Here is a 27,834-nt window from a genome sequence, read left to right as displayed (position 1 = left end):
TGAGTGAAGAAGTTCCTCCTCAACACCGATCTAAACTGCGCCCCCCCCCACCCCATCTTGAGGCTGTGCCCTCTAGTCCTGGATCTGCTTGTATCCCGCTGGATACAATCCAATCAGAATGAGTGTAGATTACATACATACAGGTCCAATGAAATTAGTAACTAGACTGTGTAGTCAGCTTGTGGACAGTTCTGGATCATCCCAAAACATTTACCTGACACCTTGTCAACCGATACTGAGCCTTTCTTATAGAAATCATAGAAACCCTACAGTGCAGAAAGGGGCCATTCGGCCCATCGAGTCTGCACTGACTACAATCCCACCCAGACCCTATCCCCATATATTTACCCACTAATCCCTCTAACCTACACATCCAAGACAATAAGGGCCATTTTTAGCATGGCCAATGAACCTAACCTGCATCTTTGGACTGTGGAACACAGTAAGAAGTCTCTCAACACCAGGTTTAAGTCCAACCAATTTATTTGATTTATTTCCTGATGAAGGAACACCATTTCCGAAAACTTGTGAGATTACTATCAAATAAACTGGTTGGACTTAAACCTGGTGTTGAGAGACTTCTTACTGTGTTTATCCCAGTCCAATGCTGGCATCTCTACATCTGTGGGAGGAAACCAGAGCGCCCGGAGGAAACCCACGCAGACACAAGGAGAATGTGCAAACTCCATTCAGACAGTGACCCAAGCTGAGAATTGAACCCAGATCTCTGGAGCTGTGAAGCAGCAGTGCTAACCACTGTGCTACCGTGCCGCCCAGAACATTCTCAGGACATTCTTATCTCTGACTTGTCTGTACTGCCAACAGTCTCACAAAGCAGCTGTGTGCTGATATGAGAGGCCTTACCAGGTAAATTTAATGCTCCATGATTGTATCTTTAATGACTGAATAGCTAGAGGAATGTGGTCAGGTCAGCTAGATAGCTAATCCCCTGATATTTATCAAACTGTTATATTCCATTCTGATTAGTGTTGTATATTGCTGGTGTGAAATGGAATATATATATGTATATAATTATTCATATATCTAATTTTAAGTAGTGCACATGCCTTTGCCTTACATGGATAATGGGGATCCTGTAGATACTGGACTGTTGGACCTCAGGAAGGTGTTTGATAAGGTGCCGCACAGAAACTTAACACAGGGGGTTGGGGTAATTTATTAACTTGGATAGAAGACTGGCTAACTGACAGAAAGCAGGTATGGGATAAATGGGTCTTTTTCTGGTTGGCAAGATGTAACTAATGGGATGCCACAGCGTTTCATCCTCGGACCCCGACTATTTACAGTCTATATCATTGACATGGATATAGGGACAGAAAGGACAATGGCCAAACTTACAGATGACACTAAAACACCTGGGATAGTAAGTTTCAATAAGGGAATAAGAAATTTGCAAATGGATAGATAGGTTAGGTAATTGGGCCAAAATGTGGCAAATGGAGTTTAATGTGGTAAATGTGAGCAGTCGAAGAAATGGAAATGCAATGTCTGTAAGTGAAGAGAGGCTTTGGGGTGCTTTAGTGCCGAGTTATTTGGGTGTTCTTGTGCATGAATTACAGAAAACTAGTGATCAGGTACAGCAGGTAATAAAGAAAACAAATGTAATCATAGCTAAAGGAATAAAGTATAAAAGTAAGGAGATGTTGCTGCAATTAAACAAAGTATTGGTGAAACTTACATCAAGTATTTTGTACAGTTTTGATCCCCTTGTTTGAGGAAAGGTGTACTGGCATTGGAGGCAGTTCACAGGAGGTTCACTAGATTCACAGAACCCTACAGTGCAGAAAGAGGCCATTCAGCCCATCAAGTCTGCACCGAACACAATCCCACCCAGGCCCTACCCCCATATCCCTACATATTATACCCACTAATCCCTCTAACTTACGTATCCCTGGACACTAAGGGGCAATTTCTTAGCATGGCCAATCAGCCTAACCCACACATCTTTGGACTGTGGGAGGAAACCGGAGCACCCGGAGGAAACCCACGCAGACACGAGGAGAATGTGCAAACTCCACACAGACAGTGACCCGAGCTGAGAATCAAACCCAGGACCCTGGAGCTGTGAAGCAGCAGTGCTAACCCACTGTGCTACTGTGCCGCCCAGATTGATCCCAGAGATGAGAGATTTGTCTTATGAAGAGATTCGGGCAGTTTAGGTCTATACAAGAGACCTAATGCATAGAATCCCTACAGTGCAGATGGAGGCCATTCAGCCCAATGAATCTGTACCAACACTCCAACAGAGCATCTTACCCAGTCTGTACCTCAGTAATCTCACCTATTTACCCAGCTATTTCCCCAATTTAGAATGGTGAATCTTCCTAACCTGCACATCTATGGACTGTGGCAGGAAATCGGAGCACCTGAAGGAAACCCATGCAGACAGGGAGAAAGTGCAAACTTCACGCAGACAGTCATCCAACGCTAGTATTGAATCTGGGTCTGTGAGGCAGCAGTGCTAACTGTGCCACTGAGCTAGCCCTTATAAGTGAGATATATAGGCTGATAAAAAAAATTGAGAAAGTAGACAGAACGGATACTTCCTCTTGTGGGGAAATCTGAAACAAGAGGTCACAGTTTTAGGATGAGGGGTAGCAGATTTAAAACAGAGATAAGGAGAAACTACTCCTCTCAAAGTGTGCTGAATCTGGGGAAATTAAAACCCCAGAATGTGGTGGATGCCATGAAATTGAATAACATTAAGGAGAGAGAGAGAGACAGCTTTTTGATTAGAAATGGGTTGAAGGGCTATGGAGAACAGGCATTGAAGGCGGAAAAAAACCATAAAGATGGGTACTTAGCATAAAAATAGCTGTCTGGCACATAAGGGGTTAAAAGGCATTAAACCTGCACTGACTTCCAGCACAGACACTGACTTTCAAACACAGACAATCACTTAAAATTTAAACCACAGGACAGACAGTTAATTGATTGTAGCTGTCCTGTATTGCGAGGTGTTGGTGCCTTTCTCTCCACGAGACGTCGTAAAATAAAACTGTATTGCTGCCCCTCTAGTCTGACTCTGAAGTGGTAATTTTTCCCACAACCGGCATAAAAGTGGAGTTGAGGTTGAGATGAGATCAGCCCTGATCGCATTGAATGCTGGAGCAGGCTTGAACATAGAACATTACAGCGCAGAACAGGCCCTTCGGCCCACGATGTTGTGCCGACCAGTTAAAAAACAATGACCCTCTAACCTAAACCAATCCCTTTCCATCCATAAACCTATCCACGGATCTCTTAAACGCCCCCAATACACACAATAAATGAGGGGCTGAATTTGCCAATTCCTGCTCCAAGTTCAGCACTGGATATGATTAACCGCAGAATTCAACCCTTGTCATCACTTGTGAACTCGCTGGTGTCTTTGCAGGTGGGACGACCAAGTGAATTTCTTCCCACAATCAGAGCAGGTGAACGGTCTCTCCCCCGTGTGAAATCGCTGATGTCTCTGCAGGTTGGATGATATTCGAAATCTCTTTGTGCAGTGAGAACAGCTGAACGGTTCTCTCCTTGCTGTGAATGCACTGGTGGATCTTCAGTTCCTGAGAGCTTTTGAAACTAATGCCACAGGCAGAGCATTTACAGGGTCTCTCCTGGGTGTGACTGAGATTGTGATTCAGCAGGCTGCATGAATGAGTGAATCCCTTCCCACACAGTGAGGAGGTGAATGGCCTTCCCCGGTGTGACTGCATTGATGAATTCCCAGCTGGGATGGGAACTTGAATCCCTTCCCACAGTTCCCAACTGCCCATGGGGTTTCTTGATGGTAAATGGCAGGGCAGGCTTGAAGGGCTAGATGGCCTATTCCTGCTCCTATTTCTTATGTTTCTTATGTTCTAATGGTGCCAGTCTCCTTGTATCTCTCCTCATGCATCGATACAACACAGGTACATCTCTTGCTGTTATGAATGAACAAATAACACAGAAAATTACGGCACAGGAACAGGCCCTTCGGCCCTCCAAGCCTGCACCGACCATGCTGCCCAACTGAACTAAAATTCCCTACTCTTCCGGGAACCATATCCCTCTATTCCCATCCTATTCATGTATTTAGAACATAGAACATAGAACATAGAACATTACAGCGCAGAACAGGCCCTTCGGCCCACGATGTTGCGCCGACCAGTTACAAAAACAATGACCCACTAGCCTATACCAATCCCTTTTCGTCCATAAACCTATCCAGAGATCTCTTAAACGCCCCCAAACTAGACGCATTTACAACTGCAGCAGGCAGGGCATTCCAATCCCTCACCACCCGCTGGGTAAAGAACCTACCCCTGACATCCGTCCTGTAGCTACCCCCCCTTAATTTAAAGCCATGCCCCCTCGTGCTAGCTTTCTCCATCCGAGGAAAAAGGCTATCACTATCCACCCTATCTAAACCTCTAATCATCTTATATGTTTCAATAAGATCCCCTCTTAGCCGCCTTCTTTCCAACGAAAACAACCCTAAATCCCTCAGTCTCTCCTCATAGGACCTCCCCACCATACCAGGCAACATCCTAGTAAACCTCCTCTGCACCCTCTCCAACGCCTCCACATCCTTCTTGTAATGCGGGGACCAGAACTGCACACAGTACTCCAAGTGCGGCCGCACTAGAGTAGTGTACAGTTGCAACATTACACTGCGACTCCTAAATTCAATCCCCCTACCAATAAACGCCAAGACACCGTACGCCTTCTTGACAACCTTATGTACTTGATTCCCAACTTTCAGGGATCTATGTACACACACACCTAGATCCCTCTGTTCATCCACACTATTCAAAGTCCTCCCGTTAGCCCTATACTCGACACATCTGTTGCTCCTACCAAAGTGAATTACCTCACACTTCTCCGCATTAAATTCCATCCGCCACCTCTCGGCCCAGCTCTGCAACCTATCTAAGTCTCCCTGCAGACTATGACACCCTTCCTCACAATCTACCACACCTCCAACTTTGGTGTCATCAGCAAATTTACTAATCCACCCAACTATACCCTCATCCAGATCATTAATAAAAATTACAAACAACAGTGGCCCCAAAACAGATCCCTGAGGCACACCACTCTTCATTTGTCAAGACGCTTCTTAAAAGTCATTATCGTATCTGCTTCCACTACGTCCCCCGACAGCACGTTCCAGGCACCCATCTGTATTAGACATTCCACAATGCATTACCTCATATTTGTTGGGATTAAACTCTATCTGCCATCTCTCCACCCAAACCTCCAGCTGATCTGTATCCTCTGAGGGTCCACAACACTATCCGCAAATCCACCAAGCTTTGTGTCGCCCACAAACTTTCTAATCAAATCAGTTTTATTTTCCTCCAAATCATTTAACTATATTACAAACAGCAAAGGGCACTGATCCCTGAGGAACGCTACCTGTCACAGCCCTCCATTCAGAAATGCACCCTTCTACTGCAACCTTGTCTTCTATGACACACCTGATGAAGAGACAGTGCTCCGAAAGCTAGTGGCGTTTGCTACCGAATAAACCTGTTGGACTTTAACCTGGTGTTGTGAGACTTCTTACTGTGTTTACCCCAGTCCAACGCTGGCAGCTCCACTCCTATGACCAAGCCAGTTCTGTATTCAGCTTGCCAGCTCAGCTCTAATCCAATGCGACTTCACCTTCTGTGCCAGTCTGCCATGAGGCACCTTATCAAAGGCCTTACTGAAGTCCATGTAGACAACATCCACTGCCCTACCCTCATCAGTCGTCTTTTGTCACTTCCTCGGAAAACTTGATCAAGTTTGTGAGACATAACCTCCAAAAAAACCACGTTGCCTCTCACTAACACATCCACTTATTTCCAAGTGGGAGTAAGTCCTGTCCAATAATTTTCCTACCACTGACATAAGGTTCACTGGCCTGTAATTACCTGGATTTGCTACCCTTCTTAAACAAAGGAACAACACTGGCTATTCTCCAATCCTTGGGACTTCCCCTGTAGCCAGTGAGGATACAAAGATTTCCTCTCAAGGCTCCAGCAATTTCCTCTCATACCTCTCTCAGTATTCTGGGGTATATCCCATCAGGCCCTGGGGACTTGTCTACCTTAATGTTTCTCAAGATGCCGAATACCTCAATAGACCCAATATCTACACACACTTCCCCAGCTTCATCCAGCAACCCTCTTTGGTGAACGCTGTGATGTTTCTTTAGGCTATGTAACTGGTTAAAACTTTAATCAGTCAGTGCTCTGGAACAGTCTCACTGGGGTATGTATGTGTTTCGTTGCTTTTCCAGTCACGCTGATGTTTAAAATCTTTTGAAGGTGACACACCAGGCAAACATTTCTCCTTCTAGATTCAAAGGCCGATAATATTTAGATCCAGATGAATTGAGTGACTGTAAGATATTGATGTGAAGTTTGGTTCAAGACTTTATTCTGTAAATCCTCATCTTCTGATTTTCTCTAAAAGGAATTTACAAAATTCATCAGAAGCAACACTCTCACTTGTGTGTATGTGTGTGTCAGTGCTTTTCCAGTCACATTGATGTTCAAATTCTTCTGAAGCAAACGGAACTGAGAAACATTTCTCCTCTGAGATTCAAAGGCTGATGATATTTGGATCCCGACGAATTAAGTGACTCTGTCAGATGTTGATGTGACATTTGGTCTGTCTGTAAATTCTCACCTTTTGATATCCTGTAAAAGGAATTTACAAAAGTCATCACAGTCAGTACAGGATAGAAATTCAGAACAGACAATTCTAGTTTCTATGGTACATTCTTTCCTCTCTCATTCCCCAAAAGCTGGAAATCTCCATCCCACACACTCTCCCTCCATTCTCACTCTGCTGTATCTAATATTCACCCTCCTGAAGCTGCTGATTGAGACTGATTGACAGATCCATGCTCACCGCTTCCTGTGCTGGACACGGAGAGCTGGAAATCTCCATGCAGGTTGCAGTTGCTGAACTAAAAATGTGTGGAATACACAGACTGGATTCACTTCCTTTCCCTTTAGTTGCTGCAGGTCCCCAGAATGGGAAAAGAAATGAAAAGGGGAAAACACTGATTTCCTCAGAGATGTTGGGTGGCACTGTGGCACAGTGGGTTAGCACTGCTGCTTCACAGCTCCAGGGACCTGGGTTCGATTCCGGCCTCGGGTCACTGTCTGTGTGGAGTTTGCACATTCTTCTCGTGTCTGCGTGGGTTTCCTCCGGGTACTCCAGTTTTCTCCCACTGTCCAAATATGTGTGGGTTAGGTTGATTGGCTATGCTAAAACTTGCTCTTATTGTCCTGAGATGTGTAGGTTAGAGGGATTAGTGGGTGGGATATGGGGGTAGGGCCTGGGTGGGATTGTGGTCAGTACAGACTCGATGGGCTGAATGGCCTCTTTCTGCACTGTAGGGTTTCTATGATTTCAATGTTGCACAAAACCGGAAGTTATGGTCTGAAGCTCATTGGTCAACTTCCACACTGTGACGTCACAATAGGCACCGGACTGGACCAGCCAATAGGAATCATTCTTCCGCCGTGACGTCTCCGGGTTCCGGCACACAGGCGCGGGAGTTCCCCCCCACCCCAGCTGCCCCGCCTCCCCCTCCGCCTCCCCGAGCCCGGGTTTCCAGGGCAACCGGCTGACGGGCTCCGGCCAGAGCGAGAAGCCGCTCAGTGACCTCCCCCCGGCCCGGGACTGCGCATGTCCAAGGGAGAGAGAGAGGAAGCTGCGCATGTGCGGGGAGCTTCCTCCCCTCTGACCTTCCTGCTGAGGTGTTGACCAATGGGAAGCGTCGGAGGACCGGAAGGATTCTGGTCCTCCAGCCAATCAGAGTGCGGGCTTTGTGCGAATGAGGATTGAGCTTCAGACAGACTCAAACTCCCTCCTGTCTCCAACATCTGTGAGTAAAACACTTTCTTTCCCCCCCTTCCCATTTCTATTCTCATTCTGGGGGAAACTGGGGACCTGCAGCAACTGAAGGGAAAGGAAGTGAATCCAGGGAGGGAGCAGACTCTGGAAAGGTTGGCCCAGGTCTCTCTCTCTCTCTCTGAAAGACATTGACAGCCTTTGCTCCCTCAGCCTGACACATTTATTGGTCTGGATAAAAGGATGGGCTCTTTCCTCATGTTCACAATTAAAGGGCTGGTTTCCCCAGGGGGTGGCTGACATTTAAGGAGACAGTAAATTAATACAGGACAGAGATATGTCTAGTGTTACATGGTACCAATTTGATATATTTATGGTTCTGTAATATAATATTCATTATTATTTATAAACGGATTTGATCGTGCTACAATAAGTTTCCAGTAATCTCTTCCCTCAGATTTATTGTCTTTGGATTTCTCCTTCACATGGACCAATGGAGGCTGAGGGTACTGTGAATACATATTAGATATCTTATTGATGGTTCTCTATAAGATGATTTGATTATTCTTTGCACTCTTGTGTTATTTATCTGAGCACAGAATTGCAGTTGAAGTTTTGCACTTTCACTCATCAGGAAAAATGTAAGAATACCAAATTCAGGGAACGATGTATATAAGAACATAAGAAATAGGAGCAGGAGTAGGCCATCTAGCCCTTCGAGCCTGCCCCGCCATTCAATAAGATCATGGCTGATCTGTCGTGGCTCAGTTCCATATTCCTGCCCTCTCCCCTTAACCCTTAATCCCCTCTTTTATCAAAAACCCATCAACCCGCATCTTAAAAATATTTAGCGCGGCAGCCTCCACCACTTCAACGGGCAGAGAATTCCAGAGATTCACCACCCTTTGAGTGAAGAAGTTCCTCCTCAGCTCCGTTCTAAACCGCCCCCCCCTTTATCTTGAGGCTGTGCCCCCTAGTCCTACTATCCTTTCTGAGCGGGAAGAGTCTCTCCACCTCTATCCTATCCATCCCATTCATCATCTTATACGTCTCAATGAGATCTCCCCTCGTTCTTCTAAACTCTAACGAGTACAAGCCTGATTTATTCAGCCTCTCCTCATAGCTCAACCCCCTCAACTCCGGCATCAGCCTAGTAAACCTCCTCTGCACTCCCTCCAAGGCCAAAATATCCTTGCGTAAGTACGGCGCCCAAAACTGCACACAGTACTCCAGCTGCGGCCTCACCAATGTCCTATATAGCCGCAGCAAGATTTATTGCTTCAGATAATAATGCTTCAGAAAACAGGCTCTGATTGGTTTAAACGCCAGGTTGATTGGGTGACACACACTTTGCTACGGTGAATGCAACAGGGAGCTACTGATTGTCAATCTTTTGCGCATTGAGAAATGGGGCAAACTATTCAACTTTTACAGATGCACCAATCCATCATGCAAACCAGCCTCCCATTCATTGACTCTGTCGACACTTCCTGCTGCCTTGTAAAAGCAGCCAGCATAATTAAAGACCCCACACACCCCTTACATTCTCTCTTCCACCTTCTTCCTTCGGCAAAAAGCACAAAAGTTAGAGGTCACATATCAACCAACTTAAGAACAGCTTCTTCCCTGTTGTTATCAGATTTTTGAATTACCTTGCATGAAGTTGATCATTCGCATACACACGGGGCAAGGTAGGTGTTTCCTTCTCTATGTACATTTTGTCTGTATAGCGTGCAAGAAACACTATTTTTCCCTGTATGTTAGTATATGCAACAATAATAAATCAAATCAAAGCTAATTTTAGTCCGCTATGATATATGTTTATCAGCTGTGTCTTGGACAGGATACGGTGAGTAATGACATGTCAACCAGAATGAACCTGCACCTTTAGGAGAATTGGGAGGGTGAATATTAGATACAGCAGAGTGAGAATGGAGGGAGGGTGTGTGGGATGGAGATTTACAGCTTTTGGGGAATGAGAGAGGAAAGAATATTCCATTTAAAAATTAGAATTGCCTGTTCTGAATTTCTATCTTGTTCTGACAATGATGAAATTTTGTAATCTGCTTTTACAGGGTATCAGAAGGGAAGGATTCAAAGACTGAAAACTTAAACCCGACATGATGGCAAGATCTGATAGAATCTCTTGATTCTTTGGGACCAGCCTGTGAATCTTTCAGAATAAATGCTTGTTTTCCTGTGTAGTTAAAAATATTATAACAACCTGTGTGGTGGGAAAAACATCAAGGCGTGCAGACATACTCGAATGATAGTGCCCCTGTGCACTGACTGTAGGAAGAGCTTCAACCAGTTCCACAGCCTGAATAAACATTGCAGCATCACAGCAACAAGAGACCGCATCTGTGTTCTGCGTGTGGATGAGGCTTCAACTGATTGTCGAACCTGGAGAAACACGGGGGCACCCACACCATGGAGAAACCGTGGAAATGTGGAGACTGTGGGAAAGGCTTCAAAGGCCCATCTCAGCTGGAAATTCATCAACGCAGTCACACTGGGGAGAGGCCATTCACCTGCTCTCACTGTGGGAAGGAATTCAGTCAGTTATCCAACCTGCAAACACACCAGCGAGTTCACACCAGAGAGAGGGCATTCACCTGCGCTGACTGTGGACAGACATTCACTCGGTTATTCACTCTGCTGAGGCATCAGCGAGTTCACACTGGGGAGAGGCCGTTCACCTGCCCTATGTGTGGAAAAGGGTTCAGTCAGTCATACAACCTGCAGATTCACCAGGGCAGTCATAACAGTGAGAAACACTTGAAATGCTCTGACAGTGGAGATAATTGTAAAAACTCAATAGACCTGATGGTCCACCAGCGTGTCCACACTGAGGAGAGACCGTTCAGCTGCTTTCACTGTGCAAAGAAGTTTAAAACGTCATCCACCCTGCTGATACACCAGCGCATTCACACCGGGGAGAGGCCATTCACCTGTTCTGTGTGTGGGAAGGGATTCAGTCAGTCATCCACCCTTCTGCTCCACCAGCGAGTTCACACCGGGGAGAGACCCTTCACCTGCTCTCAGTGTGAGAAGAGATTCACTCAGTTATCCAAATTGCAGACTCACCAGCGAGTTCACACTGGGGAGAGACCATTCACCTGCCATCAGTGTGGGAAGGGGTTCAGTCAATCATCCACCCTGCAGAGACACCAGCGAGTTCACACCGGGGAGAGGCCGTTCACCTGCTCTCAGTGTGGGAAGGGATTCACTCTGTTACACAACCTGCGGACACACCAGCGACTTCATAAGTCTTCACAGGGGTTGGATTCTGCTATTATTGCTGCTGTTACTCACACCCAGGGCTGAACCATGTTCACTCTGACATTTGGGGAATTGGGAGGGTCGGAGGATTTCTTTTCTGCTGAACTGGCCGGTCTCACAACTTTGCTTCCAGGCTCAATGAGAATCAGCCTCCTTTTTGGCATTTTAAGACTGTCAGCAAACGATTTTTATGTGTAAGCAGAAAGTGTTTGATATTTCAGTTTGGAGCGTTTGGGATTTCGGGCTTCAGAAATAGAATAAAAGAAGGGAAGCAATGCTGAACCTTTCGAAAGCTCTGCTCCAGATGAGCTTGGTGTCCGATGTGGAATTCTGTCCGAGGAGGGGTGTGCTTAGACAGGATTCCACCGCACAGTTGGACTCCTCAGGTCTACATGTGAGGTCAGGGAGCACCGTCCCAGCCTGATATGGACAATAAAGAACAAAGTGACAAAATATGTCAATACATGAAATCCAATGGGAATGTTTAATTTCTGTTTGAAAGATGTTGTGAATATTATTGACCTGGACAATAAAGGAATTGGAATAACTCACCTCGGGGTGTGGTTGAATGGAATATTTCAATCTGGGATCTACCTACAGTCTCATGAAAGTCTGGGAGAAATTTACATCCCTGTCCATGAACTTTGTTTAAAAGAAATCCACATTTGAAAGCCCCGCCTCTACATGAAATATCAGCACCGTACCCGGGGAGATAGGACAGGCAGACACTCACTTTGATCTTTTCATCAGTACATCTGAGAGTTAAGAATGTGTGACATGATTTGGGGATACCGCAGTGAGTGTGCAGATGTGATTTGTTACCTGTGAAAAACAGCAAGTCTAAATTCATGGTGAAATGGAGTGAAGAGCAGGTTCCAAACACACGCAGCTACTTTAGACACAGCAGGAGAAGAAATGGTTAATGTGGCCAGGGGGATTGAGAGGGGCGGAATTCTTCCAAAAAAATTGTTTCTGTCAAATTCACATGAAAACTGACATAAACTACGCTGGTTGTTCAGTGGGTGTTTAAAAATGAAACTCCCATCCCCAGTTCTGACCACTGTCCTGACCCCTCCCTTTGCCAGTTCCAACCCTTCCCCACCCTAATCACAACACCCCCCCATAGTACCGACCCCTCTGCTCTCCAATCCCAACCCTTCTCCAGTCCCCCTCCCCTCCCCAGTCTTGACAGTCCCCCTACAGTCTCATCCTCCCACACATTCCTGACCACCCCTGCAGTTCTGGCCCTTCCCTGCAGTCTTACCCCCTCCAGTCCTGAACCCCCCACCCCACCACAGTCTCAACCCTGCCCGCAATCCCAAACTTCCCCAGCCTCCTGCAGTACCGACCGCCCCTGCAGTTCCAACAATCCCCGCCACAGCTCCAACAACGCCCCCCCCAGCATTCCCAGTCCCTCCCTGCAGTCTGACCCCTCTGCAGTTCCGACCAACAACCCCCCCCCGCAGTCCCGACCACCACCAACCCCCCCCAAGCATTCCTGAACCCCTCCCTGCAGTCCCGACCCCCCCCCCCCGCAGGAGGTGAGAAAGGTGATCGATGAAGGTAGAGCAGTGGATGTTGTCATCGTGGAGGACCCAGCTACAAGATTAAGATGTGTGGAATTCACGGTGACTTGGCCGCTTGGATTCAGAATTGACTTGTCCGTAGAAGCCAGGAAGTAGTGGTGGAAGGGTGTTTTCTGGCTGGAGGTCCGTGACTTGTAGTGTTCTGCAGAGATCGAGACTGGGACCTCTCCTGTTTATGATATGTATAAATGACTTCAATGAAAAGATAGCTGGGTGGGTTAGTAAATTTGCAGATAACACAAAGCTAGATAGGAGTTGTAGATGGTGTAGAAAGTTAAAAGGGATTGGTTTAGATTAGTGGGTCAATGTTTTTTTTTAAAAATAAGACTGGTCGGCGCAACATTGTGGGCCGAAGGGCCTGTTCCGCGCTGTAATGTTCTATGTTCTATGTTCTATGTTATCACAGGATACAGCGGGATATAGATCAGCTGCAGAAATGGCAGTTGCTGTTTAATCCAGGCAAGTGTGAGGTGCTGCACTTTGGGAGATCAAATGTTAAGGGTAAGTATCCAGTTAACAATAGGCCCATGAGCAGCACTGATGTACAGAGGGAGCTTGCGGTTCAAGTCCATAGCTCCCTGAATTAGCCACACAATTAGATAGGTGGTAAAATCAGCATAAGGCATGGTTGTCTTTATTGAGTACAAGAATCAGAATATCATGTTGCAGCTTTATGAAACTTTGTCTAGGTTGCACTTAGATTATTGCGTTCAATTCCGGTCATCAAATTACAGGAAGGATGTAGAGACTTTGGAAAGCATAAGAAATAGGAGCAGGAGTAGGCCATCTAGCCCCTCGAGCCTGCCCCGCCATTCAATAAGATCATGGCTGATCTGATAGTGGTTCAGTTCCACTTACCCGCCTGCTCCCCACAACCCTTAATCCCCTTATTGGTCAGAACTCTATCTCCCTGTGACTTAAACACATTTAACGAGGTAGCCTCCACTGCTTCAATGGGCAGAGAATTCCAAAGATTCACCACCCTCTGGGAGAAGAAGTTCCTCCTCAACTCTGTTCTAAACTGACTCCTTATTTTGAGGCTGTGCCCTCTAGTTCTTGTTTCCTTTCTAAGTGAAAATAATCTCTCTGCTTCTACCCTATCCATCCCCTTCATTATCTTATATGTGTCTATAAGATTCCCCCTCATCCTTCTAAACTCCAACGAGTTCAGGCCCAATCTATTCAATCTCTCCTCATAAGCTAACCCCCTCATCTCCGGTATCAGCCTGGTGAACCTTCTCTGCACTCCCTCCAAAGCCAATATATCCTTTTGCGAATAAGGGGACCAAAACTGCACACAGTACTCCAGTTGCGGCCTCACCAGTACCCTGTACAGTTGCAGCAAGACCTCCCTGCTTTTATATTCTATCCCCCTCGCTATAAAGGCCAGCATCCCATTTGCCTTCTTGATCACCTGCTGCACCTGCAGACTGGGTTTTTGTGATTTGTGCACAAGGACTCCCAGGTCCCTCTGCACAGTAGCATGTTGTAATTTTTCACTATTTAAATAATATTCCATTTTACTATTATTTCTTCCAAAGTGGATAACCTCACACTTGCCAATATTATACTCCATCAGCCAGATCCTTGACCACTCACTCAGCCTATCCAAATCTCTCTGCAGACTTTCCGTTTCCTCCACGCAATTCGCTTTCCCACTCATCTTCGTGTCATCTGCAAACTTTGTCACCCTACACTTGGTCCCCTCCTCCAGATCGTCTATGTAAATGGTAAACAGTTGAGGCCCCAGCACCGATCCCTGCGGCACTCCACTAGTCACCAACTGCCGACTGGAAAAGCATCCATTGATTCCAACTCTCTGCTTCCTGTTAGATAACCAGTCCTCAATCCACACTAACACCTTACCCCCAACTCCGTGTACCATAATCTTCTGCAGCAACCTTTTGTGAGGTACCTTATTGGACGCCTTCTGGAAATCTAAAAACACCACATCCACCGGTTCCCCTCTATCAACCGCACTCATTACACCTTCATAAAAATCCACTAAATTCGTCAAACATGACTTTCCCTTCATGAATCCATGCTGCGTCTGTTTGACTGAACCGTTCTTTTCCAGGGTCCTGCTATTTCTTCCTTAATGATGGATTCCAGCATTTTCCCAATTATGGACATTAAGCTAACTGTAGTTACCTGCCTTTTGTCTAGCTCCTTTTTTAAACAGTGGCGTCACATTAGCTGTTTTCCAATCAGCTGGCACCTCCCCCGAGTCCAGCCAATATTGATAAATTACAACTAACACATTAGCTATTACTTCTGCCGTTTCTTTTATACCCTGGGATGCATTCCATCCGGACCCGGGGACTTGTCCACCTTCAGTTCCATTAGCCTACCCAGCACTACATCTTTAGTAATAGTGATGGTTTCAAGGTCCTCACCCCCAACAGTCCCATGACCATCAATTATCGGTGAGCTATTTGTATCCTCTACTGTGAAGACTGACACAAAACACTTGTTTAAGGCCTCGTGCAGAAGAGGTTTGCCATGATGCAGCTGGATGAGAAGGTATGAGCTATAAGGAGAGTCTGGGCAAATTAGGGTAGTTTTCTCTGGAGCAGCGGAGGGTGAGGGGGGACCTGATAGAATTCTATAAAATTATGAGAGGCATAAATAAGGTTGACACTCAGAAATTTTTTCCCAGAGTTCGTATGTCTAATACTAGGAGGCAGGCACTGAAGGTGAAGGGGAATAGGTCAAAGGAGATCTGAGGGCAAGTTTTTACGTAGAGAGTGGTAGGTGTCTGGAATGCACTGCTAGTGGTGGTGATGGAGGCAGATACAGTAGGGGCATTTAATGGGTTTTTAGTTGGGCATGCAGGGAATGGAGGAATGTGGAACAAGGGCAGACAGAAGGGATTAGTTTAATTTGGTGTTATGTTCGACACAACATCGCCTGCTCCTTTGCTGTAGTAAATGTTCTATTTGTGACCTCCATTTAGAAAAAGGTAGTAGAGACACTAGAGAAGGGGCAAGGAAGTTTCACAAGAATAATCCCAGACCTGTAATCACTTGTGAACTCACTGGTGTTTAATCAAGTTTGCTGACCGAGTGAATCCCTTCCTATAGGCAGGGCAGGTGAATGGTCACTTCCCAGTGAGATCTCCGGGTTCAAACTGATTCCTATTGGCTGATTCAAGCAGGGACCCATTGTGACCTATAGAGACGTATAAGATAATGAATGGGATGGATAGGGTCGAGGTAGAGAGATTCTTCCCACTCAGAAAGGACAGCAGGACTAGAGGGCACAGCCTCAAGATAAGGGGGGGGGGGGCGGTTTAGAATGGAGTTGAGGAGGAACTTCTTCACTCAAGGGTGGTGAGTCTCTGGAATTCTCTGCCCGTTGAAGTGGTGGAGGCTGCCTCGCTAAATATATTTAAGACACAGGTAGATAGGTTTCTGATAGACAAGGGAATTAAGGGTTATGGGGAGAAAGAGGGAAAGTGGAACTGATCCACGACAGATCAGCCATGATCTTATTGAATGGCGGGGCAGGCTCCAAGAGCGAGATGGCCGACTCCTGCTCCTATTTCTTATGTTCTTATGTGACGTCACAATGCGGAAGTTGCCCATTGAGTTTCAGAGTAAAACCTCCTCCTCTGGGCAACATCTGGGAGTGTTTCCCCCTTTCCATTTCTATTCTCATTTTTTGATTTGACTCATGTATTAGTATACAGTGAAAAGTATCGTTTCTTGAATGCTAAACAAAACATACCATTCATAAAGAAGGAAAGGAGAGGGTGCAGAATGTAGTGTTACAGTCATAACTAGGGTGTGGAGAAAGATCAACTTAATGCAAGGTAGGTCCATTGAAAATTCTGAGGATCAGGCAGTGGGGCCAATTGTGGGCAGGGTCTAGGGGAAATTAGTAGGAATGGGGAGGTGGGGGGGGGAGGTGTCCCACTGCCCCTCTGCAGACAGGATCAGTCTGGGATGGAGGGCAGCGATTGGGGCAACCTGGGAGGGGTCTGACCCTGAAGGGGATCAGCAGGGGGTTGGGGGGGGTGGGTGGGAAATCACCACTGCTCGGGGTGGAGCGATGGACTGTGCATTGGGACAATCTGGAGCGGGGGGGGCGGTGGGTGTCAGGGCTGGTCCAGCAATTGCTGCGGGGGTAGGGGGCCGGAGGGGTAGCAGTCCCCGCCTGGCCAGCGATCGGGCTGGCCAGCAAATGGGGAGTCTGACAGGTCGGGACCTCCGCGCAGACCTACAGAACTGTCAGACTCCAACACGAATGGGCCCCGTCTTCATCCTGGGTTTTTTATGGTTTTTACGATCGGGACCTTTGCAGTGCACAGACTGCGGAGATTCAGGAGCTGAACAAATCCTAAACAAACGGCCAAGGCAAATATCAAAGTGTTTTTTAATCTTAACAAGAAGTAACAGACACAACCTCTAATGAGAAGGAGGATCCCACAAAACATTAACACCTCAGAAGGCCAGTCACCGGGACTATAGCATCCCCCGAGTTTGTGCGATTTTGTTTTCCTGGTTTTACACAAAATCAGAGACAATTGTATCAATAAATAATTAGCACCTCAAGAAATAAACTAGAAATCGATCATATCCACAGACTGGGCGGCTGAACAAAAGCGGGGCCAACGGTAAACTAATGGTGTTGGTTAATGGGACTGGGGCTCGTCCATTACCCAAAGGGAGGATTGTTGAGGTGAACTCGAAGCAGAGGCACCCACAATACAATTAGATATATTTAGATTCCTTTCATACTAGCAACACACAATACCAATCAAAATGGAGTGTAACAGTTCGAGAAGCATCATGGGTCTAGCTGACTTGACCACATTGAGGGGATATTCAGTAATACAGACACACAAACAGCTCACTCAACAGGACCCCCCCACTTTAGCCGCCCCCCAGGCAGCTGCCTCTGAGTAACTGTTAACAGTTACTGGGCAGAGAGAAAGGAGCCTCTGTCTATGTGCAGAGAAGGCCCAAGGACAGTTGATGAGGCGTCTGGGAAACATGAGAGAGGCACCTATCTGTTCATGAGCTGATCACACAGCCTCATGATGCCCAGTTATTAATGTTATTGGACCTAAATGTAATGTGTCTAATCTGTAACCATTCTGATTGGATTGTGTCCAGCCGGGATGTGCTGAGTAACTGGATAAGAATTGATGATTTTTTTCTGGGTGGAGTTGTACATGGTCAACCCCTGTGGCTTCAACCCACTGGCGTAACTCAATAAACAGTTTGTTGATTGAATCAGGTTCGAGTGTGGAACGAATCTTCTGAGCTCATTCTCCCTAACAACCATTGCGATCAGCTCTTAAAGCAACCATGCACTCCTTTTAAAGGTATAACAGATCCTAAATTACTTATACCACCTTTTCTCATTATCTTAGACAGGGGGCAGCACGATCATTAGCACTGGGACCTGGGTTCAATTCTGGTCCTGGGTGACCGTCTGTATGGGGTTTGCACATTCTCCCTGCGTCTGTTTTCCTCCGGCTGCTCCGGTTTTCTCACACAGTCCAAAGATGTGTGAGCTAGGTTGATTGGCTGTGTTAAATTGCCCCTCAGTATCGGGAGGATTAGCATGTTAGATGTGGGGATAGGGCCTGGGGGGGGGAATTGTTGTTGGTACACGCTCGATGGGCTGAACGGCCTCCTTCCGCACTGTCGATTCTATTCTCTGAATGTAATCAAACAGTTTCATACTCTCCCTTTATCTGATTGTATACAATCCCTTATTCACACAGGTTCAAATGTTGAGGCTGATCAGGGCTGGAAGGTCTCTCTTGCCGGTACATTTATCTTCATTGAACATTCTTTATTTACACAGCAATTAAGATTTTATATTTTTACAGCAAATAAAAACTCAGCCTTCCAAAAAACTACTGATTCATTAATTGTAACTCAAATCAGATTCACAATTTATTTAATCTCCTGTTACAGATTGGTATCTAATATACACTAATCTGGAATATATTTGGTTATTACAAGATACACTGGTTCAAAAAGAGACTGTGGAAGGCAATATCTTTCTTTTTTACTCAGACTGAACTGTCAGCCTTATTCCTGAACCAGATTTGACAGAATGTGATGTCCTCCAGCTGGTCGAAATGAAAGAAGAAATTCTGAGTTTTAACAATTTCTGCTCACTATGCAGCTTCCACAAGCATTTTGCTGAATACAGTATAATGTTGAAATTTTTAAATGAAGCTTTAGTCAGATGTTAGAGTTTAACTTGGCTTATCATAGAAACATAGACTTTCTTCAGCTTGCTGCTTATGATGTACAAAGAGCCAGCATGGGCACAATGGGCCAAATGGCCTCCTTCTGAGCTCCTCGTTTGCATTGGAAGAAAGTGATAAATAACTGGGACCCACTTCCTGCAAGGAGGGAGAAGCAGAGATGATGGAATGTTTTCATAAGGAAATTGGATGGGTGTTTGAGGGAAATAAATCTGCAGGGAACAAGGAATAGAATGGGGCAATGGTTTGATCTACACAGAACTTGCACTGACAACATGGGCTGAATGGCCTCATTCCCGACCCTAATGCCTGTCTGATCGAGAGAAATTTTCAGCTGCTCCAGTCTCTCCAACTCACTGAAGTCCCTCATCCCTGGACCCATTCTCGTAAATCTCCTCTGCACCCTCTCTAAGAACCTCACATCTTTCCTAAAGTGAGGGGCCCATCTATAGGGTTCCATTCTAGAGGGGGATAGGATTGAACAGCAGGGAGGTTCTGTTCAGTTTGTTTGGAACCAGGGTTAGACTGCACTGGGAGCACCGTCAACATCTGTAATCTCCATTTAGAAAGAGGAAATAGAGGCACTGGAGAAGGAGCAAAGATTCACGAGAATAATCCCAGAACTGAGAGCATTTCACCCTCAGGAAAGGCTGGGGCAGCTTTTCTCCAGAAAAGAGAAGATTGAAGGGTGACCTGAGGGAAGTCTTTAAGATTATGAAGGGGTTCAATAATCCAATAGGGATTTGAGGAGAAACCTCTTTACCCAGCGAGTGGTGAGAATGTGGAACTCACTACCACAGCGAGTGACTGAGGTGAATAACATGAACACATTGAAGGGGAAACTGGATACACACATGAGGGAGAAAGGATTAGAAGGATTTGCTGACGGGGGAGATGAAGGGGGGGGTGGAGGCTCATGTGGGGCATAAATACTAACACAGACCAACTGAGCCGACTGGCCTGACCCTGTGCTGTAGCCTCAATGGAACAGAGACAAATGTATTTACTTTAGATCTATCTGTAGTGGTAAGAAAAACCCTACTTTTTCAATCGGGCAGCACGGTGGCACAGTGGGTTAGCACGGCAGCCTCACAGCGCCAGGGACCTGGGTTCAATTCCCGGCTTCCGTCACTGTGGAGTTTGCACATTCTTCCCATGTCTGCCTGGGTTTCCTCTGGGTATTCCAGTTAATTCCCACAGTCTAAAGATGTGTGGGTTAGGTGGATTGCCCATGCTAAATTGTCCCTTAGTGTCAGGGGAACTAGCAGGAGTAAATACATGGGTTTATGGGGATAGGGCCTGGGAGGGATTGTGGTCTGTGCACCACCAATGGGGGGTCAAATGGCCTCCTTCTGCACTGTAGGATTCTATGATTCTAATGTCCAGGATAAAATTAATGTCCTTCATCAGCTTCTGTGGATGATTTCAGTGGAAATGTGCTCTCCCAGGCTCAAAGAGCATCAGCCCACTGGAAGCAAAGTTGTGAGACCGGCCAGTCCAGCAGAAAGAAACTCTCCGACCCTCCCACTTCACCCACTGTCAGAATGAACAAGGTTCAGTCCTGGATGTGATTAACAACAGCAATATCAAGTTGTGTATGTTTATTGATGTCGTTTCTTTTAATCCACAGGCGATTCAGTCTGCCTTGTTGACTAACAAGAGGCATACACGCGGTGGATTGTGCGAGGGCTGCTCTTGGATGTTGTTTCGAGAGTTGCCTAGTGCTTCATGTCGTTAGTGTACGCTTAAACTGGACCAACTGACGGGCAACATGACAGCTCAGTGACTATCACAGTGCAGACACATGGATTTGGGCCGGTGTCTGTGGGAGTTTGTGCATTCTCCCCGTGCTTGCGTGGGTTTTCTCCGGGTGCTCCGGTTTTCTCCCACACCCCAAAAACATGCTCTTAAGCTGATTGGTGTAACAAATTATCCCTAAATTAGTCTCCCCTCAATCTTCCCCAATAGGCGTAGACAAAGGTAGAGGTCATAGGTGGAGGAGGGCACTCACAATGTTAAAATGGCGGCGCGGGCTCGTTGGGCCGAAGGGCCTGTTTCCCGTGCTGTGTTGTTCTTTGTTTGTTCTTTGTTCAAAAGAGGCCAACCCCTGACATTACTTGTGAACTCGCTGGTGTCTCTGCAGGTGGGATGACTGAGTGAATCCCTTCCCACACTGCGAGCAGGAGAATGGCCTCTCCCCAGTGTGAACTCGCTGGTGTCTCTGCAGTGCAGACGAGAGTTTAAACCTCTTTGTGCAGTGAGAGCAGCTGAATGATTTCTCTTCACTGTGAACTTGCTGGTGTCTCAGCAGGCCGGATACCTGAGCAAACTGCCTCCCACACATGGAGCAGGTGAATGGTTTCTCCCCTGTGTGAGTTCGCTGGTGTAGCCGCAGGTTGGATGATGTTCTAAACCTCTTTGTGCAGTGAGAGCAGCTGAATGGCCTCTCCTCGGTGTGAATGCGCTGGTGGGATGTCAGTTCCCGAGAGCTTTTGAAGTCACTCCCACAGTCAGAGCATTTATAGGGTCTCTCATTGCTGTGAGTGACCTTGTGGTTCAGCAGGTTGAATAATTGAGTGAATCCTTTCCCACACACAGAGCAGGTGAATGGTTTCTCCCCAGTGTGTATTCGATAGTGTACCCGCAGATGGGATGATGTTTTAAACCTCTTTGTGCAGTGAGAGCAGCTGAATGGTCTCTCCTCAGTGTGAATGCGCTGGTGGCAGGTCAGATCTGCAGCAGTTATGAAGCCACTCCCACAGTCAGAGCATTTAAAGGGTCTCTCATTATTGTGAGTGAGATTGTGTCTGAGCAGGCTGGATAACTGAGTGAATCCCTTCCCACACACAGAGCAGATGAACGGCCTCTCTCCCATGTGAACTCGCTGGTGTCTCAGCAGGATGGATGACAAAGTGAATCCTTTCCCACACACCGAGCAGCTGAATGGTCTCTCCTCAGCGTGAATGCGTTGGTGGGTCATCAGATCTGCAGCACTTTTGAAGCTACTCCCGCAGTCAGGGCATTTAAAGGGTCTCTCCTGAGTGTGAGTGAGGTTGTGTTTCAGCAGGTGGGATGACTGAGTGAATCCCTTCCCACACCGAGAGCAGGTAAAGGGCCTCTCCCCTGAGTGAACGCGCTGGTGTCTTAGGAGGCTGGATGACAGAGTGAATCCCTTCCCACACTCAGAGCAGGTGTAGGGTCTCTCCCCAGTGTGAACTCGCTGGTGTGTCTGCAGGTTAGATGAATCATTGAATCCTCTGCCGCATGTGGAGCAGGTGAACGGCCTCTCCCCAGTATGACTACGTCGATGAATTTCCAACTGAGATGGGGATATGAATCCTTTCCCACAGTCCCCACATTTCCACGGTTTTTCCATGGTTCCTTGAGTTTCTCCAGGATTGATGATCAGTTGAAGCCACGTCCACAAACAGAACACAGGTACAGTCTTCCCCTACTATCAACACTGTGATCTTTTTTCAAGCTGTGTAACTGGTTAAAGATCTTTTCACACTCAGTGCACTGGAACACTCTCACTCGGGTGTCTCAGTGCTTTTCCAGTCACATTGATGTTCAAATTCTTCTAAAGCAAACAGAACAGAGAAACATTTCTCCTTCTAGATTCAAAGGCCGAACATATTCAGGTCCTGATGAATTTAATGACTCAGTCAAATGTTGAAGTGACATTTGGTTTGAGATTTCTGTTTGTAAATCATCACCTTCTGATATTCTGAAAAAGGAACTTACAACAGACATCAGTGTCAGTACAGGATAGAAATTCAGAACAGACAATTCTAGTTTCTGTGGAACATTCTTCCCTCTCTCCTTCCCCAAAAGCTGTAAATCTCCATCCCACACACTCTCCCTCCATTCTCACTCTGCTGTATCTAATATTCACCCTCCCAATTCTCCTGAAGGTGCTGATTGAGACTGATTGACAGATCCATGCTCACTGCTTCCTGTGCTGGACACAGAGAGCTGGAAATCTCCATGCAGGCTGCAGACAGATATCTGTCTATATGACTGGACTATAAATGTGTGAATACACAGACTGGATTCACTTCCTTACCCTTCAGTTGCTGCAGGTCCCCAGTTTCCCCCAGAATGAGAATAGAAATGGAAAGGGGGAAACACTGATTCCCTCCCAGATGTTGCCCAGAGGAGGAGGTTTTACTCTGAAGCTCATTGACAACTTCCGCATTGTGACGGCACAATGGAGCCCTGTCTGGATCAGCCAATAGGAATCACTCTGCTCCGCGGTGACGTCTCCGGGCTCCAGTGCGCAGGCCCGGCGCGCGGACCCGGGAGCCCCGCCCCCGCCAGTTCCCTCCCCCTCCCCTCCCCGAGCCAGGGTTTCCAGGGCAACCGGCTGACGGGCTCCGCCCAGAGCGAGAAGCCGCTCGGTGATCTCCCCCCCGGCCCAGGACTGCGCATGTCCAAGGGAGGGGGAAACTGCGCATGTGCGAGATAGAGACCGTGCTTCGGTATTCACCAATGGAAAGGCTTGGAGGACCGGAAGGACTCTGGTCCTCCAGCACCCTGAGTTCCTCAATGATCTGAATGCGGAAGTTGGACAATGAGCTTGTTCACCTGATGGTGACTCTGCAGCAAAGCTGCTGCTCATCTCTCTCTGAATAAAGACTGAGATTCAGAACAGACTCAAACTCCCTCCTGTCGCAACATCTGTGAGTAAAACACTTTCTTTCCCCCCCCCCCTTCCCATTTCTATTCTCATTCTCGGCTTCAATTTTTAATTGCCACTTGCTGGCTCAATAAAATTCCTCCTCACATTCTTCATGTATCTCTAACTCGCTAATACAGTCTTCATCAGTCTGCCCATTTATATCCAAATGTAAAACTTTAACGTGGTTCTCAGCTTGGAGATTTCCAGCTCTCTGTGTCCGGCACAGGAAGCAGTGAGCATGGATCTGTCAATCAGTCTCAATCAGCACCTTCAGGAGAATTGGGAGGATGAATATTAGATACAGCAGAGTGAGAATGGAGGGAGAGTGTGTGGGATGGAGATTTACAGCTTTTGGGGAATGAAAGAGGAAAGAATGTTCCATAGAATCTAGAAACTGTTCTGAATTTCTATCCTCTACTGACACTAATTTACTTTTATAAACTCCTTTTACACTAACTGTGATATCTGTTGTGAACTCTGTTTACAGGATATCGAGTGAGATTTCACATGGAAATCTCAAACCAAACGTCAAATCAAAATCTCACAGACTCAGTTCTTGGGACCTGACTACCATCAACTTTGAAATCTAGAAAGAGAAAACGTTTGACAGTTCTGTCTGTTTCAGAGGCTTCAGTGTGATCTGGAAAAACAAAGAGATACACACACACACACTCTCTCTCTCACACAGCCTGAAAAAGATATTGCATCATTCAGAGTGGGAGAGACTGCACCCTTAACCCTCGGAGACTTAACTGATTGTCAACTCTGATAAAAACCTAAGGACACCTGCACCATGGAGAAACCGTGGAAATGTGGGGACTGTGGGAAGGGATTCCGGTACCCATCTGCACTGGAAACCCATCGACGCAGTCACACTGGGGAGAGACCGTTCATCTGCTCTGTGTGTGGGAAGGGATTTACTCAATTGTCCCATTTACGGACACACCAACGAGTTCATACTGGGGAGAAACCATTCATCTGCTCTGTGTGTGGGAGGAGATTCACTCAGTTATCCAACCTGCAGACACACCAGGGAGTTCACAGTGGGGAGAGACCATTCATCTGCTCTGTTTGTGGAAAAGGATTCACTCAGTTACCCCACTTGCAGACACACAAACGAGTTCACACTGGGGAGAGGCCATTCACTTGTTCTGTGTGTGGGAAGGGATTCGGTCAGCTGTCCAACCTGCTGACACATCAGGGAGTTCACACTGGGGACAGGCCATTCACTTGCTCTGTGTGTGGGAAAGGATTCACTCAGTTATCCAGTCTGCTAACACACCAGCGAGTTCACACCGGGGAGAAGCCATTCACCTGCTCTCAGTGTGGGAAGGGATTCACTCAGTTATGTAACCTGCTGAGTCACAACATCACTCACACCAGTGAGAGACCCTTTAAGTGCTCTGGCTGTGGGAGTGGCTTCAAAAGATTTCAGGAACTGAGTATCCACCAGCGCATTCACACTGAGGAGAGACCGTTCAGCTGCTCTCGCTGCACCAAGAGATTTAGAACATCATCCCACCTGCAGAGACACCAGCAAGTTCACACCAGGACAAAATCATTCACCTGCTCTGACTGTGGGAAGGGATTCACACGATTATCCAGCCTGCTGAGACACCAGCGTGTTCACACTGGGGAGAGGCCGTTCATTTGCTTTGATTGTGGGAAGGGATTCAGTTATTCATCCAGCCTTTTCAGACACCAGCAAGTTCACAAGTGATGACAGGGGTTGGATTGTGCTGTTAATCACACCCAGGACTGAACCATGTTCATTCTGACAGTGGGTGAAGTGGGAGGATCGGAGGGTTTCTTTCTGCTGGACTGGCCGGTCTCACAACTTTGCTTCCAGTGGGCTGATGCTCTTTAAGCCTGGGAGAGCACATTTCCACTGAAATGATCCACAGAAGCTGATGAAGGACATTTATTTTATCCTGGATAGTAAATAATGTGTTTCCTACCACTATAGGTACATCTAAAATAAATACAGAAAGAATTGGAAAATACAGCAGGTCTGGCAGTATATGCGGAGAGAGAAAAACAGAGTTAATGTTTCACTTCCAATGTATCTCTACTTCAGAACTGAAGACAGGAAGAAATGTGATGGGTTTGATGCTGGTGAAAAAGTGGGGAGGGTCAGGTAGAACAAAAGGGAAAGTCAGGGATTGGTTAGAGCTTAAATGACAAAAATATCCTGGAACAGAAGGCAAAGGGAAAAGTAACGATTATAGGAAAGAAACAAAGCAATTTTGTCACTAGATTAATCAGCTTGCTCTACTTTCTCTCATTAGCAGGGATACAATAAAATTGTTTCATACTCTCCCTTTATCTGATTCTGTACAAATGTTGAGGCTAATTGGAGCTTGAAGGTCTGTCTTGCCAGTGTGTGCAAAGAATGTACAATGTTGCAAAGTTGGGTAGAATTATTGTAGGTTGGTGTTTGTAAAATGCTAGGAAAGAAACATTGCACGGTATCTTTAAAACGTGGTGCTTTTTCCATGCTTATAGAGTTCTCAAAAAAAAAATGCTGGTGCATCTGGGGTCCCAGACTGAAATATTTACATCAAAGCATCAGGATTGCCTTTCGATATTTTTAAAATTCAGCCCATCAGCTGAATTAGCCACTGAGATACCAGTAGCCTAATGAATGGTTTTGGCAAACTAGGAGCGATCCAGTTGTAGAACCCTACAGTGCAGATAGAGGCCCTTTGGCCCATCGAGTCTGCACTGACCACAATCTCACCCTGATCCCTATCCCTACATATTTTACCCACTAATCCCTCTAACCTACACATCCTTGGACACTAAGGGGCAATTTCTTAGCACGGCCAACCAACCTAACCCCCACATCTTTGGACTGTGGGAGGAAACCCACGCAGACACAAGGAGAATGTGCAATCTCCACACAGACAGTGACCCGAGCCGGGAATCGAACTCAGGTCCTTGGAGCTGTGAAGCAGCAGTGCTAACCCACTGTGCTACCGTGTTGCCCCTGTTGTAGGGGATATTATGTCATCATAGGTATGAAAGAAGGTGGCAGTGGGACAATAAGCAGAGACAGCGACTGCCATCTGCCCAACTCAAAGCTCTCAGCTCAAAGCACCATCTTAATAATGAAAGTACCAGAGAGGAAAGCAGTTCCAGACAGAAGAATCAACAGAGGAAAACATAGAAAAACTACAGCACAAACAGGCCCTTCGGCCCACAAGTTGTGCTGAACGTATCCCCCCCCACTAAGCTTACCTATAACCCTCTATCTTACTAAGTCCCATGTACTCATCCAGAAGTCTCTTAAAAGACCCTATCGAATCCAACTCTACCACCACCAATGGCAGCCGATTCCACTCACCCACCAACCTCTGATTGAAAAACTTACCCCGACATCTCCTCTGTACCCACTCCCCAGCACCTTAAACCTGTGTCGTCTTGTGGCAGCCATTTCAGCCCTGGGAAATAGCCTCTGAGATTCCACTCGATCAATACCTCTCAACATCTCATACACCTCTATCAGGTCACCTCTCATCCTTCGTCTCTCCAAGGAGAAAAGATCGAGCTCCCTCAACCTATCTTCATAAGACATGCCTCCCAATCCAGGCAACATCCTTGTAAATCTCCTCTGCACCCTCTCAATAGCTTCCACATCCTTCCTGTAATGAGGCGACCAGAACTGAGCACAGTACTCCAAGTGGGGTCTTATAAAGCTGCAACATTATCTCTTGACTCCTAAACTCAATTCCTCGATTGATGAAGGCCTGGACACCATACACCACCATAACCACATCCTCTACCTGCGAAGCTGCTTTGAGAGTCCTATGAACCTGGACTGCAAGATCCCTCTGATCTTCCACACTGCTAAGGGTCTTACCCTTAATAATATAATTGTGCATCCCATTTGACCTGCCAAAGTGAACCACCACACACCTGTCTGGGTTGAAGTCCATCTGCCATTTCTCTGCCCAGTCTTGCATCCTATCTACTGCAACTTCTGACATCCCTCCAATCTTTGTGTCATTGGCCCAGAATATTCTACAAGTTGCCAAACCTGGTTGTAACTTTGAGTGACTAAATTCTATTGTGTTGAGTGGGAATCGTATTCATCTGAACAGTATTCCATTAGAATTGTGTTTTATTTGGTTTGTTAATAGTTTAGTTAACTTGTTCACTGTTTGTTAGATAAATAAATTATTACTTGTTGACTTTAGAGAGAGTGTCATATAGTT

At 46.5% G+C, this 27,834-nt stretch overlaps 3 protein-coding genes across 3 annotated transcripts in view; 1 reads left to right on the top strand and 2 right to left on the bottom strand.

Moving 5' to 3' along the window:
* LOC145357589 (uncharacterized) overlaps nucleotides 1-27,834 on the bottom strand; it is a 254,877-nt gene that overhangs the window by 148,876 nt on the left and 78,167 nt on the right. The window lies entirely within an intron of this gene.
* LOC145357590 (uncharacterized) lies at nucleotides 7,790-26,851 on the top strand. Its single transcript, XM_080211067.1, has 4 exons — nucleotides 7,790-7,870; nucleotides 9,912-11,105; nucleotides 18,089-18,099; nucleotides 24,421-26,851. Exons 2-4 carry the CDS (start codon nucleotides 10,267-10,269, stop codon nucleotides 25,335-25,337), a joined length of 1,767 nt encoding a protein of 588 aa, XP_080067193.1. The 5' UTR covers nucleotides 7,790-7,870; nucleotides 9,912-10,266; the 3' UTR covers nucleotides 25,338-26,851.
* On the bottom strand, nucleotides 20,837-23,132 carry LOC145357583 (uncharacterized). Its single transcript, XM_080211059.1, has 2 exons — nucleotides 23,003-23,132; nucleotides 20,837-22,675 (listed from the first exon to the last, which is right to left on the bottom strand). Exon 2 carries the CDS (start codon nucleotides 22,310-22,312, stop codon nucleotides 21,050-21,052), a length of 1,263 nt encoding a protein of 420 aa, XP_080067185.1. The 5' UTR covers nucleotides 22,313-22,675; nucleotides 23,003-23,132; the 3' UTR covers nucleotides 20,837-21,049.

Source organism: Carcharhinus amblyrhynchos, chromosome 23, assembly GCF_965287045.1.
Source record: "Carcharhinus amblyrhynchos chromosome 23, sCarAmb.v2.hapA, whole genome shotgun sequence".
NCBI classification, from domain to species: domain Eukaryota; kingdom Metazoa; phylum Chordata; class Chondrichthyes; order Carcharhiniformes; family Carcharhinidae; genus Carcharhinus; species Carcharhinus amblyrhynchos.
This window is presented reverse-complemented; position numbering and strand designations above follow the sequence as displayed.

Bases quoted from the DNA above. Each gene is read 5' to 3' on its own strand.
- LOC145357590 (XM_080211067.1), top strand. From the start codon at position 10,267: ATGGAGAAACCGTGGAAATGTGGAGACTGTGGGAAAGGCTTCAAAGGC.
- LOC145357583 (XM_080211059.1), bottom strand. From the start codon at position 22,312: ATGGAAAAACCGTGGAAATGTGGGGACTGTGGGAAAGGATTCATATCC.